The sequence below is a fragment of the Lampetra fluviatilis genome, chromosome 11, assembly GCF_964198595.1.
Source record: "Lampetra fluviatilis chromosome 11, kcLamFluv1.1, whole genome shotgun sequence".
NCBI lineage: Eukaryota > Metazoa > Chordata > Hyperoartia > Petromyzontiformes > Petromyzontidae > Lampetra > Lampetra fluviatilis.
In genome coordinates this window covers 10,879,114-10,895,705 of record NC_136285.1, presented here as the reverse complement: position 1 = coordinate 10,895,705, position 16,592 = coordinate 10,879,114, and the positions used below count along the sequence as shown (strand labels likewise).

Sequence of the window (16,592 nt, the reverse complement as noted above, 5' to 3'; positions counted from 1 at the left end):
AATTAAATATACTATGCAATATTTAGAAGCTGCCCGGATGACTTAAGTTGCACGCAAACGCATAAAACTAACAAAAAAAATCTTCACTAATTGGAAGTTTGCAAAGCTGCCAAGCAGCGTTTGTAACCCGTCCCCCCCCTGCCCCCCCCTGAAAAAAATCTCACAAAACAGAATTTTTAAACCACCCTTCAGAATTGAGCCATGGCAATTATAGAAAAAGGTTCTTCTCTTCGCCAGCTGCATATTGATTAGAAAGCAGTAAATGTACTTAGCCTTTAGAAGAGGGCAGGACGCGGCCTCGACACTGCCTTGTGCGCACGACGCGGGCGCTACACGAGAATGCATTCCACGCCGGCGGGGTAGAACGAGCCACTGACGGACATTTCGCCGTTACATTAAATGTTGAGTCAATTTGAAAATAAAAATCGCGTCTTTGTGTCTAATCCAAAATGGTAGCATGAATATAGTTGCATAAATACTGCACCGTTATACCATAGCGGGGAGGGGGAGGGTAATCAGCGGGACAGTGGCAAGTGCAATGCACTATGAACGTAGAAAGACTATGTTCAATTCCCGGCCACTGCTAACGTCGGTGTCGAATGATGGTCGAACTGATCCTGTGTGCCTGCCCCCACCATCACCAACACGTATTGACCAGCACGATAAAGTGTGGAGAGAAAGAAAAACATAACCAACACGATGTGAGAGGCCTTCATCCAGCATTGGATTTAAAGAGGTCCATCAGTCATCATTCAGTGTATTATTGTAACGCTAAAGAACTATTGACCAAAAAACTGAATAGACTATGCTAGCAGTGCTGCACAAGCACAACATTTAACAAAACATCATCACGTCCGTCATTAACACTGCCTGATGACAGAGAAAATGTATAGTAGGCCGATGTTATTAATATGTGTTTCTTATTTAATAGTACATTTTTAAAAAGATGTACCAACCACATCGTGTTGGTTATGTATAGCCTTTGCAGACTTTTGGGGCAAGTGCTGTTCACAAACACTTATTAAGGCCATCAACAGTACACAAGGGGGTGGGTGGCCAGCTCCACAAAGACAAAGATCCCCCGTATAGCCTTTGCCAAACTGTTGGGGCAAGTGCTGTTAGCGAGCACCTATGAAGGCCGGCACGGCACACGAGCGAGTAGGTGGCCAGCACCACACCAGGCCGCCTTTGTCTCCCTAGTGGCGAAGTTTACACACCGCACTAGGCACTCAGTTGTGTTTGAGTTGACCTAGGGGAGGCACAAAACCGGTTCAGATAATCGTCACCGGTGTTGGCCGTGAGCGGGAATCGAACCCGAGTGGTCAGGTTTGTGGCACAGCATGCTAACCCCTACACTACCGTTCACCACAGCCCCACAGACACACACACAACGTACAAACACACACGCAGTGCACACGTGTGTACACCATACCGCTGACTTGCACATGCACGCATTTAGACACGGCCCAAGCAAGCAATCTACAGCTCACTCCTGGACAGAAGATACATTTATAGCGGGGTTTTTTTATGTAAGTAATGTAAATGTGTAATTGTCTCTTGATAGCACGCATCCCAAACAGATCCCTCGTACACAAGCACACATGGTGATCTGATGATAATTTGAGCCAATGTTGAACTGATAGCGCTCGAGCATTGATGCGGTTTTAATGATCTGGTACTTCACGTTGTACATTAAATTAGTATGTAATATTGCACAAATACTTGCGCCCCTTCCGTTGTGTATTTTAAAATAATTTTCCTTCCGCAACGTCAGAAGTATAGCATAGAAGAGTAGGCCAATACCCTCTAGATGAGCTCTCTCTAGCTTACTCCAGTAGAGGCCCTGCTACCAGCAGTGACACATCTTGACCTTTTACCCCCATTATATACACTAAACCCCTACATGCATCCTTGTAAATAGCTCAGTTCTCCCTTGCAAGAGGGACACTGATTAGCCAATGGGCACTAGTTACAAACGAAGGACATAAACCACGTGCCATCACGTCGGTCAAATCTTTTAGAGAGGCAGCGATAAAATGCAACAAGGGACGACGGCACGCCGGAAATTTCTCAAAAGCTGGCCAGAATATAGCCGAGTTTGTCGGCTGACAGAAGGCTTCCCCCATTGCTGAGATCATGCGCTCAAATCCCTGCCAAGATCAGCTCATCATCTCCAACATCCCTTCAGGGTCGGTACAGTGACCAACACTCGGTGTTGGCTGCACCATATGGTGGCTCATTAACAGTTGCCGTCTCACGTAAATCCTGGACGCCGCCTGTTTGGATATGGTCTTTCAACCACTGGCTCAGGACCAACGATGGAGATGACCATTGCCCAACGTTTGTTACACGCGGCGCCAATCTGTTACATGTTGATGCAGGCGCCGCGCAGCGTGCCGCGACGAGGCGCGCGTGACCGCGATAAACATATCAAATGTACACCGACCGTCCTCGCGAGAACTCATCTTCCATCCTTCCCTTAACGAAGTCCAGTCTCAAGGAGAGCAACCCGGCCCTTCTGGCTTGACGAATGCTGGCCACGTCTCTGGGCTTACCGGCTGGGAATCTCTTACGGCGGCAGGAAAATCTCGAGCCCCTGCTGTGGACCCATGGGGCACGCACTATTCTTAACCCGACACCGGTGCGGAACGTTACTGGCGCCTGGCCGGTCCCAGCAGTGGCAGCTTCTTGTCGTCTGTCGCCACCTTTACAGTAGGCAGCGAGAGGACCGATGACAGCCGCTTTTGGCGGTCGCACACTCGATGTTTTGGGGCATTATGGCTGACGCGGTCACTTTCCTCATGCTCGTCTTTTTTTTTTGAACAGACAAGGGCTTCATCTTCTTGGTTCTTTCGGTAAAGTCACGTAGAATGGAAATAATAAAATAATAAAAATAAAACATTATAAAATAATTCTCACGACGTTTCGGCCACAACGCAAGCAGACCTGCTCTCCACCTGAGGACCTGAGGACGGCTGCTTGCGTTGTGGCCGAAACGTCGTGAGAATTATTTTATTATGTTTTATTTTTATTATTTTATTATTTCCATTCTACGTGACTTTACCGAAAGAAACAAGAAAATGAATCCCTGCAGTCACGAAAGCTTTAAATCGAAAATTAAAGACAAGGGCTTGACGACGATATAAGTGATTGGTGCCTGTGAAAGATGTGGCACTATTTGAGCGTATTGGCACAAGACAGAGAGGAATGACGAAATGTGCAGTGGACACCTACGGGGATATCTGCCCATGGGTCGTGATGACGATGATGACGAATCTTTTGGTTTCTGTGCTATTTTTTTATGGGGTTAAAGAGCACCGTTGATGGTTTGGTTTTGATACAACCTGCGCAATGTGGCGCAACGCTATGCACCGCACGTGACTTTGCGAGCGTACGCAAGTCCAAGACAGAGATGCGCCCCACACGGCAATTTACTTTTGCCACGCGGCAGATTTCGTGCCTTCGTTTCTCTAACCACATCGGATGCGAGAGCCACGAGAGAACGAATTGAATCTAAGGTGGTGGGGGGGGTAGTTTTTTGGGTTAGATCGCTTAAATATAAATGTTGTCGATACAATTGAACAGTTACTGCTGAAGTAGTGACTCATGGGCACATTTTGTTTACGTGACAAGCCTTGCTGTGTCGGGTGGTGGTGGGTTAACGACACATTTATATTTATGCGATCTAACTCAAAAAACAATCTTCATTATGAATATTGTTCGCGATAACCAACGTGTTAAACTGGCGCTAAAGTTGCCCTTCAAATAGAGTTCAGAATTTTTACCCACTGACCAATTTAATACTTTGAATATAGTATGCAGAGTTAGAATTGGCTATCCTTGCACGTGCTATGGCAGACTTAAATTGTTCATTCTAGATTTGAAGTTTTCGTGACTGCAAGGATCCATACTCTTTGGTTCTTTCGGTAAAGTCACATAGATGAAAAATAAAAATAATAAAATGAAAATAACTAAATTAAATTGTTGCCCACTTCAACAATCTTCGTGTTTAAATAAAATAAAAATGGTATCCAATATTTGTTATTGTTTCAAACCTATTATATAATAATTGAATGCCTTTACATAAATATGAGTATAATGCGTTCGTGTCATGTATTGCTTATCTAACATGTAGGATGTGCTGTCCGTTGTTGTATTTTAATTGCTGGCTCATTGTAAGGAAAATTAAATTAACACAAATAGATGGCCGTTATTAATAACCCAGGTGAGAGCCCATGGCGACCACAAGTTAATGTTTTCCAATTCACAAATTGTGCTTCTTACTCAGCAGGTTTGTCCATTAATAAACACTTCCTGGCCGCCATCGGAGATGGTGTTGAACGGCGCTTGTATTTTTTCAGCTATTGCATGATCCAGAGAGAGTCACGGTTAATGTATTTATGTATAACTTCTTTCGCACCATAAATAGTCAACTGTGCTAACCAGAGGTACGGGAAACAACAACAAACTAAACAACACGCACACAAAAATGTTGCCCTTGAAAATAGAGTTTACATTTTACAACAAAAAACCGGTGCCGTCGCATTTCAGGAAGAGGTGGCAGGCAGGAGAGGGGAAATTCTGAACAATCGACACATTTGGCGAAATAAAATCACCACATTTTACAGATGTCCCCAGAGCTCTGGTGGCAGCTGCTGTGGTTCCCGTGACGGCAAATCGAGCCGTAGCAGATGGATGAGGTTCCGTCAATCACTGAACATGGGCAGTTAAACCCTGGGGACAAGCTCATAAAACCAGCATGGCCACCAAATCGACCAGTGTGTGTCTCCGGGTGGCTCAGCTGCTGGTTCACTCCAGATGTGTTTTCGGAGGGAGTGGGACGCGTGTCTGCTCGGAAATGGTGTCCAATGTTTTCGCCCCCACGTTGCTCGGAGCTGAAGAAGCTGCCCAAGCACAGGGACATCGTGCCGGGCAACGATAACGCAACCGGTGGGAGACAAATCGTGCCAATTTGTTTGTTCGTGCCAAATTTTCTGTAACTTCAGATGACCTCCCGTGGTGTTAAAATCAAATTGTCACGCAATTAATACATTAGAACGTATTCAGAGTGTGGACAAATATATTAATACTGCCCCATTGGGTGTCTTGAACGCCGTTTTTATTCTGTGTAATACACGAGCTAAAATTCTGAGAAATGGTGGCTCCTTCTCCACTGCTACCCACGCATTCTAGACTGCCCCCCACCCACACAGCTGTCCACGTTCCATTTAAATGTTTTAAGCCAAGGTTTCCTCCCGCTAATCCCTGTGCCAACAACTGTTTATATCTCTCCAGATGCCTCGATCCATCAATATATTTTTTTCCCATCACCCTGCACTCTCCCGAAATCCAAACCCTAACCTTCCTTTCACCTAAACAACAAAAGCCCTCTTCTTGGTTCTTTCGGTAAAGTCACGTAGAATGGAAATAATAAAATAATAAAATAAAACATAATAAAATAATTCTCACGACGTTTCGGCCACAACGCAAGCAGTCATTCAGACGCTGTCTCCCCGACAGACCTGGTCTTCACCTGAGGACGGCTGCTTGCTTTGTGGCCGAAACGTCGTGAGAATTATTTTATTATGTTTTATTTTATTATTTTATTATTTCCATTCTACGTGACTTTACCGAAAGAATCAAGAAGATGAATCCCTGCAGTCACGAAAGCTTTAAATCGAAACAAAAGCCCTCTTCCGTAGCCACGAAGAAGAACGCGCGTTCGTATATGCACTACGCAGGTTCATTTAGCCCCTTCTAAAATATGGTTTTCTATTGTAAATTACATTTCGTTTGATTACATCGCATGGCGGTCGTGAGAGATAGTGGGCCTGGCAGTTCATTGGGTCGGTTTTTACGCACCCAGCAGTGGATTGAGCACGACCACCGCTGCCGCCGCCGGTTATGACAATGATCCATCGCATTGTTCGACTCAATGACGGTCACAGTAGCCAGGTAAGGGCTCAATTGAGAATTTCATCAATCTGCCTCCGCACGGGGGAAACGTGACGGGCGATGGCTACGCGATTAACATATGAATGGGCAGAGCAGCACGGCTCTGTACAGTGCACGGGACACGTGCGGCGATGTGATCGGGGACGTGGGGAAGGGTAAGAGCGGCAGGATTGGCTACCCTTGCAAGTCCGTGAACATCCCCCCCGGCTCACGCAGACGCGGCTCCGACGACAACCTCATCAGTAAGGACGGCACGTGCGGCGGACCTGGCTCCCCTTGCCACGTAGAAAAGCAGGGATTTGATCTGGCTCCAAACCCACGCTCCAGTCCCCGTGACCCGATCACGTTCCACGGGGGGGGGGGGGTTGATCCAACTCGCTCGCCTCCTGCGTGAACGTCTCACGCCGCTACACGCCTGACGCTCGCCGATGGAGCAAGCAATTCGACACGGAGAGCGCCGGCGAATTCGAGTGAATGTAATATCGGCTGCACCACCACCACCCCCCACCCCCCCCCCCACGTCAATCCGTCAATGAATCGTCGCGCGTGGAGCAATCATCGGGCGCGTGCGGCGCGTTGACGGTGATTTGCCATCCGCCCGTTCAACGGCGCGGGCGGATGAACGGACGAGCGGGCGGGGAGCACGTGGAGGAAGACCGTTCAGCCGCACGTGGTGGTGGTGGTGTTGTTGGTGGTGTTGGTGGTGGTGATGGTGGTGTTGGTGGTGATGGTGATGATGTTGGTGGTGATGTTGGTGGTGATGGTGGTGGTGATGGTGGTGTTTGTGGTGATGGTGGTGTTGGGGATGTTGTTGCTGGTGTATCGCGAGGCCTGTGACAGTCACTAAACAACGCCAGGGCGACATGCGCACGCACTCAGCGCCGCGCGCGTTGCACCGTTAGCAGCAGCAGCAGAGCGGGCGGCATTGCTGGTGATCGTGCGCCGCCATGGGAACAATCGATGGTCGTGAACAGCCCAAACGATGGGGGTGGTGGTGGGTGGTGGGTGGGCGGACAATCGTTGTCTTTCGGTGTGTGTGTGTGAGCGCACCTCCGCCATTCTTGTAGCACAGGTAAGGAAAGCGCCAGACGTTGCCCAGACCCACGGCGAAGCCCACACACGACATGATGAAGTCCATCTGCCGGGTCCACGTCTCCCGCTCTCTGTACTCGCCCCTGGGCTGGGGACTCACGCCACCCGCCTCTGCGCAGCCATCGTGATCCCCCTTGGCACCACCACCACCGCCGCCTGCCGCTGCCACCACCATGACCCGCGTGTGGTCTCCGGCATCGACCACGGCGCCATCGTCGCTTGAGCCATCGCAGGGACTCTCCGGGCAGAGTTGAAACTGTCTCATCTTCATCTTCACACGACCAACACCACCGCAGCAGCTGCAGCCACGTGCCCTTCGTTCACCTCTTTCTTTCCTCGACACCCAAAATAACGCAACAGAATAGAGACTTATTCTCCCACCGCTTCCAAACGCACCCAAACCCACCCCCCGGCTTCTCAGCACACGCGGTTTGGATGAACCAAACACCCCCTCGGTCGGGACGGGCTACCGAGCACCACCACCACCACCACCTCCACCACTCAGCCCGACCCGACCGCGGTGCGTTTGGTTCTGTTTTGTCGTAAAGAGAAGACTCGTTCTTATTTTAGGTGTCGCGGCCGAAGGGAATCAGAAGCAATCTACAAAACACTTAAATGAGAGCCTGAAGAATCGCATGGGATCCGAGAAAAGGAGCCGAGGCGGGCGGGGACGCGCACTGACGAAGTTCGCCTTCAAGCTCTCATCGCCACTGCTTCGCGCAGCAGCCAGATCGCTGTGTCGTCTCTTCTCTCTCTCTCCTCTCTCTCTCTGTTCTCTCTCTGCTCTGTTCTCTCTCTCAGCTCTTCTCTCCACGCCTCTCGTCTCGCTGCTGCGTTTGCGCTCTCCCCGCGTGCGGCGCAGCCTCTATTTATACTCGCGTAACGGTGACCACGTGGTGGTCAATCGTGGAGCCCTCCCTCCTCCACTCCTCCCTCCCTCCTCCTCTCGCTCGCTCTCTCCAGCCCTGCTTAGGGTCTCTGGGTTGGTGGGAGGATGACGCGGTGGGGTGCATTGGGGGGTGGGAGGAGGTGAAGAGGCTGAGCGGGAGGGAGGGAGGAGGTGGGAGGGGAGTAGCAGCAGCAGCAGGAGGATGAAGAGGGGGGCAGTGGGGACGCGTCTTTTTTTGGCCCGGGTGGATGGGAGGAACCTCTCCATCTGCGGGGGTTGGGGGGGGGTACCGGTGGGCGGGTGTCATGGTCATGGGGTTGATGATGTTGCGGAGGTTCGGCAGGAGGAGGAGGAGGAGCAGGGGAGAGAGGGAGGCAGGGAGGGAGGGAAGGGGGAGATGGATGATGAGAGGGGGTGGGGTGGGGGTTGGGGTGTAGCGGCCGTTTTAAGATCCTTTGCTCCTACCCGTGTCGTGACGTAGCGAGCGTGCGTACGTGCAGCAACGTGCGTACGAACGCGCTCGGGAACCGAGACTGAGCGCGGAGGTGGGAGGGGTGATGGTGGTGGGGGGGGAGTGGTGATGGTGATGGTTGTGGTGGGGGGGTGACCGAACAAAGTCTCTCTTTGCGCGGCGGCCGCCGCATTTGCATTTTGGACGTTGCTCCCGATGTGCCCGCACACGCACCTCGACGTTGTGACCACCGTGCGAATGAACACGCGAAACGGATGCGCTCCCCCCCTGTCCATCGTCTCCGTCGGCACCTTTATCTGTGCGCCCTGTATCTGTGCGCCCTGTATCTGTGCACCCTGTATCTCATCCTCGACGCCAGCAGCAAATCGCGCGCGCCATTGGCTACTGCGCAGAGCAATTTCGCGTCCCCATCTATCCTCATTGCACCCCCCCGACACCCCTTTCTCTCTCTCTCCGCATTACGCAAGGACTAATCTTCGCTTGAGATGAAGAGCAGTTGCTGCTCACACCCCCCCCCCATCCGTTTGCATTTGACAATCGTTGCTGTGTGCGCCACGCGGACGGAGGAAGGCGGCACGTGAGCGGATTCATAATTCACGTTGCAAAAGCGACGTCGCAATGCGCTTCTTTTGCGTGCGCGCGTGTTTGAAATATTAATTATAAATGATAAAGATGACGAGGCAATAGCCACGCCGTGTCGGGCTCTGTGTGTGGGGGGGGGGGCTGTGTGTGTGTGGGGGGGGGCTGGTTCTTAACCATACTTTATCACGCTTGTGAGTGCGCGTTAGTGAAAAGGGATGACGACCGTTCGTCGTAGCTGCTGCTGCGTTCGCCGTGGCTGGGACGCGAACTCGGGCGAGCGGGTTTCACAGCGCAATGCGCTAACCGCCTATAGCAGTCGCTCCACCCCCGTCCATTGACGTGGACCCGGGTGGGGGGTTTCGTTTCCATGCGCACGCCTTCGTGAACTGCAGCGCGTTCGAATGCGACGCAGGCACAGGAATGCACTTCTCCTGATTACCGCCCATTGCCTCCCCAATCACGAGCACTGACGTCAACTGAGCGGATCTTCATTCAAAATTACGATATGGCCACAAATTTAATTACATCCCACAAATCGTGATTTTTTTTAAAAAAAATTTGAATGCTACCTCGACGAGTGCGTCCGCGCATCGCGTTCATTTGCAGGATCGTGACTTGTGGAGGCATTTCATCGAGCGGTGGATTGACCATGGCTGACGGTTGTTATTTGACACATTTTTTTTTTGGAATTGAAAATCGCGCTTGGAATTCCTGTCGCGGGTTTTGTTCATATTTTTTTTCACGTTGAAGACACGTGTTTCATATAGTGTTTTGCCATTTTTTTGCTGCATTTCACTGCGGCCGTTCAATGATTTGCCTCTTGAGCCCAGCAGAGCGCACGCAATTGTATGTTGGAGACCTAAGGCTGTGCCGAATAACCAGCTCACATTCAAGCAGTTGGCTAACGACGGTTACTTATCCCGCACTGATGCATCCTAATAACGATGATGATGATGAAACCGTACAATAGCGAGGTCGTCTGGCCCTGCTGCCGTTCGTGGAGGTGGTGGTCGTCGTGGCAAGGTGGTGCGGATAAATAACCTCTGGAACGATGATGTCACCGTGTTGTTTTTTGTTGTCGCTGTTTGAAGACGTAGCTCTCTCGTTTCGGGCTCTGCGGAGGTTATAACTCGGATCTCGGAAGCTCAGCAGGCTTGAGCCTGGATAGTGCTCGCATGGGTACTCACTAGTTGTTCGTAACTTCCTGTTAATCGGCTACGGGGCCACGTGGCGGGCAGCAGTTTGCAGTGTAGAATACATCAATCGTCTATGCTGCCCCACCTTCACCAACGTGGTGAAGTATGGTCAAGTTACAAAGACAAAGATCACCCGTGTACCCTTACTAGACTGTTGGGTCAAGTGCTGTTAGCGAGCACCCACGAAGGCCGGCACGGCACACGAGGGGGTGGGTGGCCAACGCCACGCCCGCCCGCCTTTGTCTCCCCAGTGGCGATTTGTTATTATTTTTACACCGCACCAGGTACTCATTTGAGGCTGAGTCGATCTAGGGGAGGCCCAGGACCGGTTCAAATACTCGTCACTGGTGTTGGCCGTGAGCCGGAATCGAACTCGGGTCGCCGAGTGCGTAGCTGCAGCGCGCTAACAAATAGATCCCTTCAAGACCAACACAGCGTCTGGAGCCCCATACACAGCGGGGAATAAACACGACGCGTTCTCCATTACGAACAACAGAAGTCTCTTTGTTGGTCTCTGGTGGTGGCGTGGTCCGGCCTCTCGGCGTTTGCCGTGAGTCGGTGGTGGCGGAGTGGTCACCTTTCGATTTCCGCTCACGACCAAACATCGGCGAATATTTGAACCGTTGCTGGGTCTCCCCTGGGTTGACTTAGCCTTTGATCAGCACCTGATGCGATTTGTAAGCATCAGCACTGTTGCTGTCCACCCCCCCCCCACCCCCCTCGGTGCTGGCCAACAGCACTTGCTGTTTGTGTTCGAGGCTACATGGGGGGTCTTTGTCTTTGTTAGAGTTTCTTGGAAGCGGATTTGCCGTGGCCCTGATTAAAGCCACGGCACGTGTTGACTTGAGCCGTAATCACGTGCGACGCTACACCCACCCAAGCCATGCATCAGCATCGGTGATTGTAACCAACACACACACAGGGTATTTCAACTCATCATTGCTATGTATTGTAGCGAGCCTTTCACAAAACTGCCATACAATGACATGTACTTCACCGAATGTGTGTGTGTATAGGGGGGGGAGGGCGTGGTATTATGGGTTAGCACACTGGCATTGAAATCAGGCCCCACCCGCCCTCCCCCATCCTTTCGGTTTGAATCGATTTCCCGGCGCGGCAGCTGAAACTCTGGTTCTGTTCACCCAGTTGGTATAAATGCGCCACACCAGAGTCGACTGGCAGGTCGCCTATGGTGGGGTGAAGTGTGGGTAACTTCACCACCACCACCACGAGTTTTCCAAGACATCTGTGCCAGCGTGGATGAGTAGGCCGAAAATGCCCTCGACATTGCGGGCTCTCCTCTAGAGCTCCCTTCCGTGGAGGGTCTTTCGCCATCGGGGCTGCACCATTTACCATTTTCTAAGACGTCCTACTACCGTATGGGCCAGAGTTCAACTTTAACAGGACAAGGCGTAGATTAACACCGTATGTTGAATACATGTGTGTGGTGGAGGGTGTGGCGAATCCCTGCATGGAAGGGTCGCGATGGGGCACCCTTGATATTTGCCGGAGGAAAACCAACGCATTTTTTTTATGTAAAGCTTTAAATTTCGGGATCACCACTCCCCTACCCGCGCCTTCACTCACCCACCTTAGTAAGTCTGTGTATGGAGGATGTTCGCAATTTCGTGGAAGGAATAAGATAAACAATTTAGAGTTTTGGAATGGTACGTGGCAGTAAAGGGGAGGTTGTGATGGGTCGGACACGTGTGCAGGATGGAGGTCGCGTTACTGAGGCCGTCAATGGGAGTACCTACCCAGTAGTCGGCAACCAAACGTGCATATCTAAAGCCATTAGATTGTAAGATAATTATCTGAAGGTCAGGTGGTGACCCTTTATCAAATATAATACAATGGGAATCTATATAGCGTCTAGATTGAACATTTAAAGACGCTGTTCAGAAACAGTGGGTATATTTGATTGATTGTTTGGACACGGTCAGTCATAGCCAGAGAAAATTAACCCGTAAAAACAAAGTTTTTCACTATAAATCCTTTATATGCGTGTTAAATGGGCCACAACCCAGCCCACATTGGTCTTTGAAACGGGCGGCTAGAGTCCTCTCGTCCTCTGGCTTGAGATGGCTGCCACCTATGGGTCAGATGATTGCCTGCCACCATTAAGCAATTGGTTATTAAATCTAATTTTTTTTACCTAAAAAGTGTAACATTTTGGAAAAAAAATTTTCCCGAAAAGAAATTGTCACGCACAACGAGTCTGTGTGCAAAATGTCAGCTCGATTGGATCACGGGAAGTGGGTTAAAAAAACGACCGAAAGATTTGCACGGTCGTAAGCGCGCAAGCAAGCAAGTGAACTTAATCTAAAGGATTTTAAAAAGACGTTAGTTCTTGAGCCTGGGACTTTAACAGAGGCGGGGAGTCGACAGCACGAATATCTGAGAAGGGAGTTCCAGACCATGGGGGGGGGGAGCAGCAAAGGAGAATTAAAAACTTGGGAAGAACGGAATCCAGCACGAGGGAGCGATGATGAGATCTGGTGTCACGATTGGCGTTGGCCGTGATTTTATCTTGACATCATAACCTGACTTGTAACATTCATGGATTGTTTGAGTCATGGGTTTCCAATGATTTTTTTTTTCAGTGGGTGACAGGTGAATAAGCAATCGTACACACGCGTGTCCGAGAGAGTCTTACACCACCGTCCATTCGGGTCAGCGGGTCTGGATGTCTGCCAGTAAAAATGTTGTGACGGATTGTCGAATGTCAAACGAAAGGTCTCCACGATCTGGGATACTCGCTGCACCGAGACGTCACCTTAACCACCATAGCAGCTGCACATGGAAAATAAAACACTTCCCACGAGAAACATGACCTCGTCACGAGGCTGCCTGGCCATGTAAAGGGATCCAGTTCTGTGCGACCTCCGGGACCCATCTGGCTCGAGTGGATTGCAAGACGCGCATTGTCGGGGTCTCTCTAATGGGGCTCGCTGAAACTGCAACTCTCAGTTCATTACCTAACCAAGGTTTTGGTTCACTTCTGGATGACACCTCATGCAGTATAGTCTCCATGCAGCTGTCACCTTGCAAAGAGGCGATAATGATCGTCGTCATCATCGTCACCATCATTGCACAATAACGAATCTATAATTCAGCTTGTATTGTTTTTCTACAATGATGATTTGTTGTGGATGGTGACTGCGTTAGTGAATGCACAATAACAACTGCCTTGTTTGATGATGATGATGATGATGGCAGCAATTGCGATTCGATAATTCTATCACGATCATTGCAGATTATTGGATGACGATAGTTTATATATATTATTTGGGTCTTTCGGTAAAGTCACGTAGATATGTTTAAAGAAAATAACAAAAAACTAAGACGTTTCGATCGCAACACAAGCGGTCGTCATCAGCACGTCATCAGGACCGCTTGTGTTGCGATCGAAACGTCGTAGTTTTTTGTTATTTTGTTTGAACCTATCTACGTGACTTTGCCAAAAGATCCAATGAATATGAATTCCTGCAGTCACGAAAGCTTTAAGTCAAGATAGTTTATATGATCATGAAAATTGAATCATAAAGAATGGATGAGAATAGTAATGACGTCACATGTAACCATTTGTGAATTTGCACAAACGCGCATAACGTTAGCTCTGGACCTTTTCACCAATTCCCATGCTTTTGCCCAGCCCTACTCTGTCCCTCATCGCCATATAGTCCCCTCGCTCCCATTCAAGGAATGTCCTCACGTGGCCCTGATGTAAGGTCTATTCATAGCATCAGCAGCCGGCACAGAGAGGTCCGGGGGTATTGCTACACAAAGCTCACCCATGAATCCCTTCACTGAGATACTGCACAAGGCGCGCAGCTCCTCATCGCAGGTCACCGAGCACGTGGCCATAGCTGGTAGGGTAGGAGAAAGGAAGAGTTTGGGGATGGAATTTCATGTTTGAGTGAACACTGCAAAGGCAGTAGAGGAGAAAAAAAATCAGACGCACCACTTGAGTGGTTAACTCATTCACAATATCCTATTGCACTGCAGCTGATGACCGATTCACTTGGAATGCGCGTTATCTGACCAGATCTCTGTGGCTACGCTGGCTTGCGCCTGAATTGTACTTGGATGGGTGAACCGCCACGCACAGCAGATTTATGTAGGCTTGCGGGGGTTACGGTTTTGCATCAGGAGGCAGTGCTGTGCAGCAAAGTATGGACGAATAACCCGCCCGGTCCACACAGTGTGGAAGCCACCATCTAACAGTGGAGTGGCAATGAGACTCTATACATGTTCATGTCCACATTACGTTGGTGTGGCAGGCACTAGGTATATACGAACGAAGCTCTGACCTTTCTGTCACTAGGTGCAGCATGGGAGTCGGTCTGTTTTTTTTTAGTTTGGTGTGATCTTACAATACACTTGGAATTTATAAACCAAACTAAATTCAAAAGCGTGACCTACTTTGCATACTTCATTGAAGCAAATTCCACGTAACGGCAGTTTGCATTCATAACCGCATCTGTCTCCTCTAACTTAACCATCACAATTGTTTTAATTTTTTTCCCATTTGGAGACCCATTGATCAGTGTCAGTGATAATGCACCGGAGACGAAGCCTTGACCCTGGCACCGCTTGTAAACCCAAGACGCAGTTTAATGCTCATCACGATTGCTTTACATTACACATCCTGAGTCTTAATTCACCGGTAAGTGATGAATCGAATCCCCTCTGCGTCCATCTCATCAGAGATAGTTTTCCGAATTTCATTTTATTTTGCGGTGTATTATAAATTTAACAATAAGAAATGGGGTGCACGGAGTGTTTGGCGCAGTGCTTTGCGCAGTGCGCTATGAACCCAGCGGTTTTTGTTGGTTCGATTCCGACTTAACAACTTCACATGAGAGGGCGAGTCCTGGGCACGCAACCCAGGGCCTCTGACCAACCTGTGTTGATCACAGCGTGGCAACGTTTCGGTCATACAACTCCCATGACCGACGCGACGCAGGGATTGACCTTCGTCGGGCAAGTTGATTGACAAAGGTGCAGGTGCAGTAAATGAATGCTAAACTATTGTTAATTTATTGTATTAAGTATATCACTGGATATGCGAATACAGCGACCAGGGCCGTACATAGTGGGAGATGCAGGGCCCGGAGAAAATCCTACTTCATGTGGGCCTCCCCGACGCCTTCAAACTAAACCGGCAATATTACAATTGACACCGTGACGTTGAAGCGTGCCCCCCCCCCCCCCCAAAGTGCGGGGCCCGGGGCAGTCGTCCCTCGGGACGGCTCTGACAGCCACTGACCAACTTCAGCCGGAATGCGCCCAATCCCATAGCACATCGGAAGCTGAGCAAAGTACAGAAGTGCCCGGATTGTGCTCGGATAGGCTACCATTAAACACAAGCGCGGGCTTAGTTATCGCTGTGGGCAGTAGAGGGCAGTGCATAAAAAAAACAATCCAATCTCATGCCCCATCTCCCTTAACCAACCCACACGAACATCGTGGTGAAGTATGGTTATGCCCGGGGGAGAGGGGGGGCTCACCCACGAGTGAACTGACAAATTAGCCGTGGACGTATGTGTACGCCGGCGAATATAACGGGATAGAACGCATTTCATATTCGGACGTGCGTTTGTGACCTCTGCTTCTATAAACTAACCGCAGGCACAGCCGCCTTCTTCACCGTGCCTCGGTAGCCTGCGCGTATTCGCATCGCTTGGCTTTTCGTCGTCGTGCCAAGTGTCCACAGCGACGACAACTTTGTGTGCGGCGAGGTGCGGGGCACTTTTCTCGTTCGAATAACGGTGGCTGAACACGCAAGGAAGGTCCCGCATTCCTTTGACCCCCAAGCTCTCTCTCTTTCTCTCTACGCCTGGACACTCACGTCCCCGTTGATGGATCTGTGCTTAAAATACACACGTATACAGTGCCACGCATTGCAGCCGAGTCTATCCCCCTTCATCTGTGACGGTGGCCAGTGCCGCAAAGAGCTTGCGCAAAGACAAAGATCCCCCGTGTAGACATTAAGAGACTGTTGGGGCAAGTGCTTGTCAGCGAGCACCTATGAAGGCCGGCACGGCACACGAGGGGCTGGGTGGCCATCAACACGCCCGGTCGCCTTTGTCTCCCCAGTGGCGATGTTTACACACCGCACCAGGTACTCAAGTCGACCTAGGGGAGGCCCAGAACCGCTTCAGATAATCGTCACTGGTGTTGGTCGTGAGCGGGAATCGAACTCGGGTCGCAAGATTAATTTCTTTAGAACTGCTGTTTGTGTGTACAGTAGCTTCGTGTTGTCCTTCCCCCGCACCTCCGATGAGCACGGTTGCCTATGTACGGTGCGAAAGAAGTTCAACAGTTTCGCATACATATCGCAGCGCGCTAACCGCTGCACTACCGCCACAAAGCAGCCCTGACCACCTGCACACACTGTGAC

General features: G+C 50.1%; 1 protein-coding gene across 1 annotated transcript in view; it reads right to left on the bottom strand.

Annotated features, from left to right (window-relative positions):
• SLC6A8 (solute carrier family 6 member 8) overlaps positions 1–7,905 on the bottom strand; it is a 39,514-nt gene extending 31,609 nt beyond the window's left edge. The window contains exon 1 of the mRNA XM_078860965.1: positions 7,006–7,905. Coding sequence (XP_078717091.1) covers positions 7,006–7,318 — 313 coding nt within the window. The 5' untranslated portion in view covers positions 7,319–7,905. The remainder of the gene's footprint in view (positions 1–7,005) is intronic.
• Between the last annotated feature and the right edge of the window lie 8,687 nt (positions 7,906–16,592).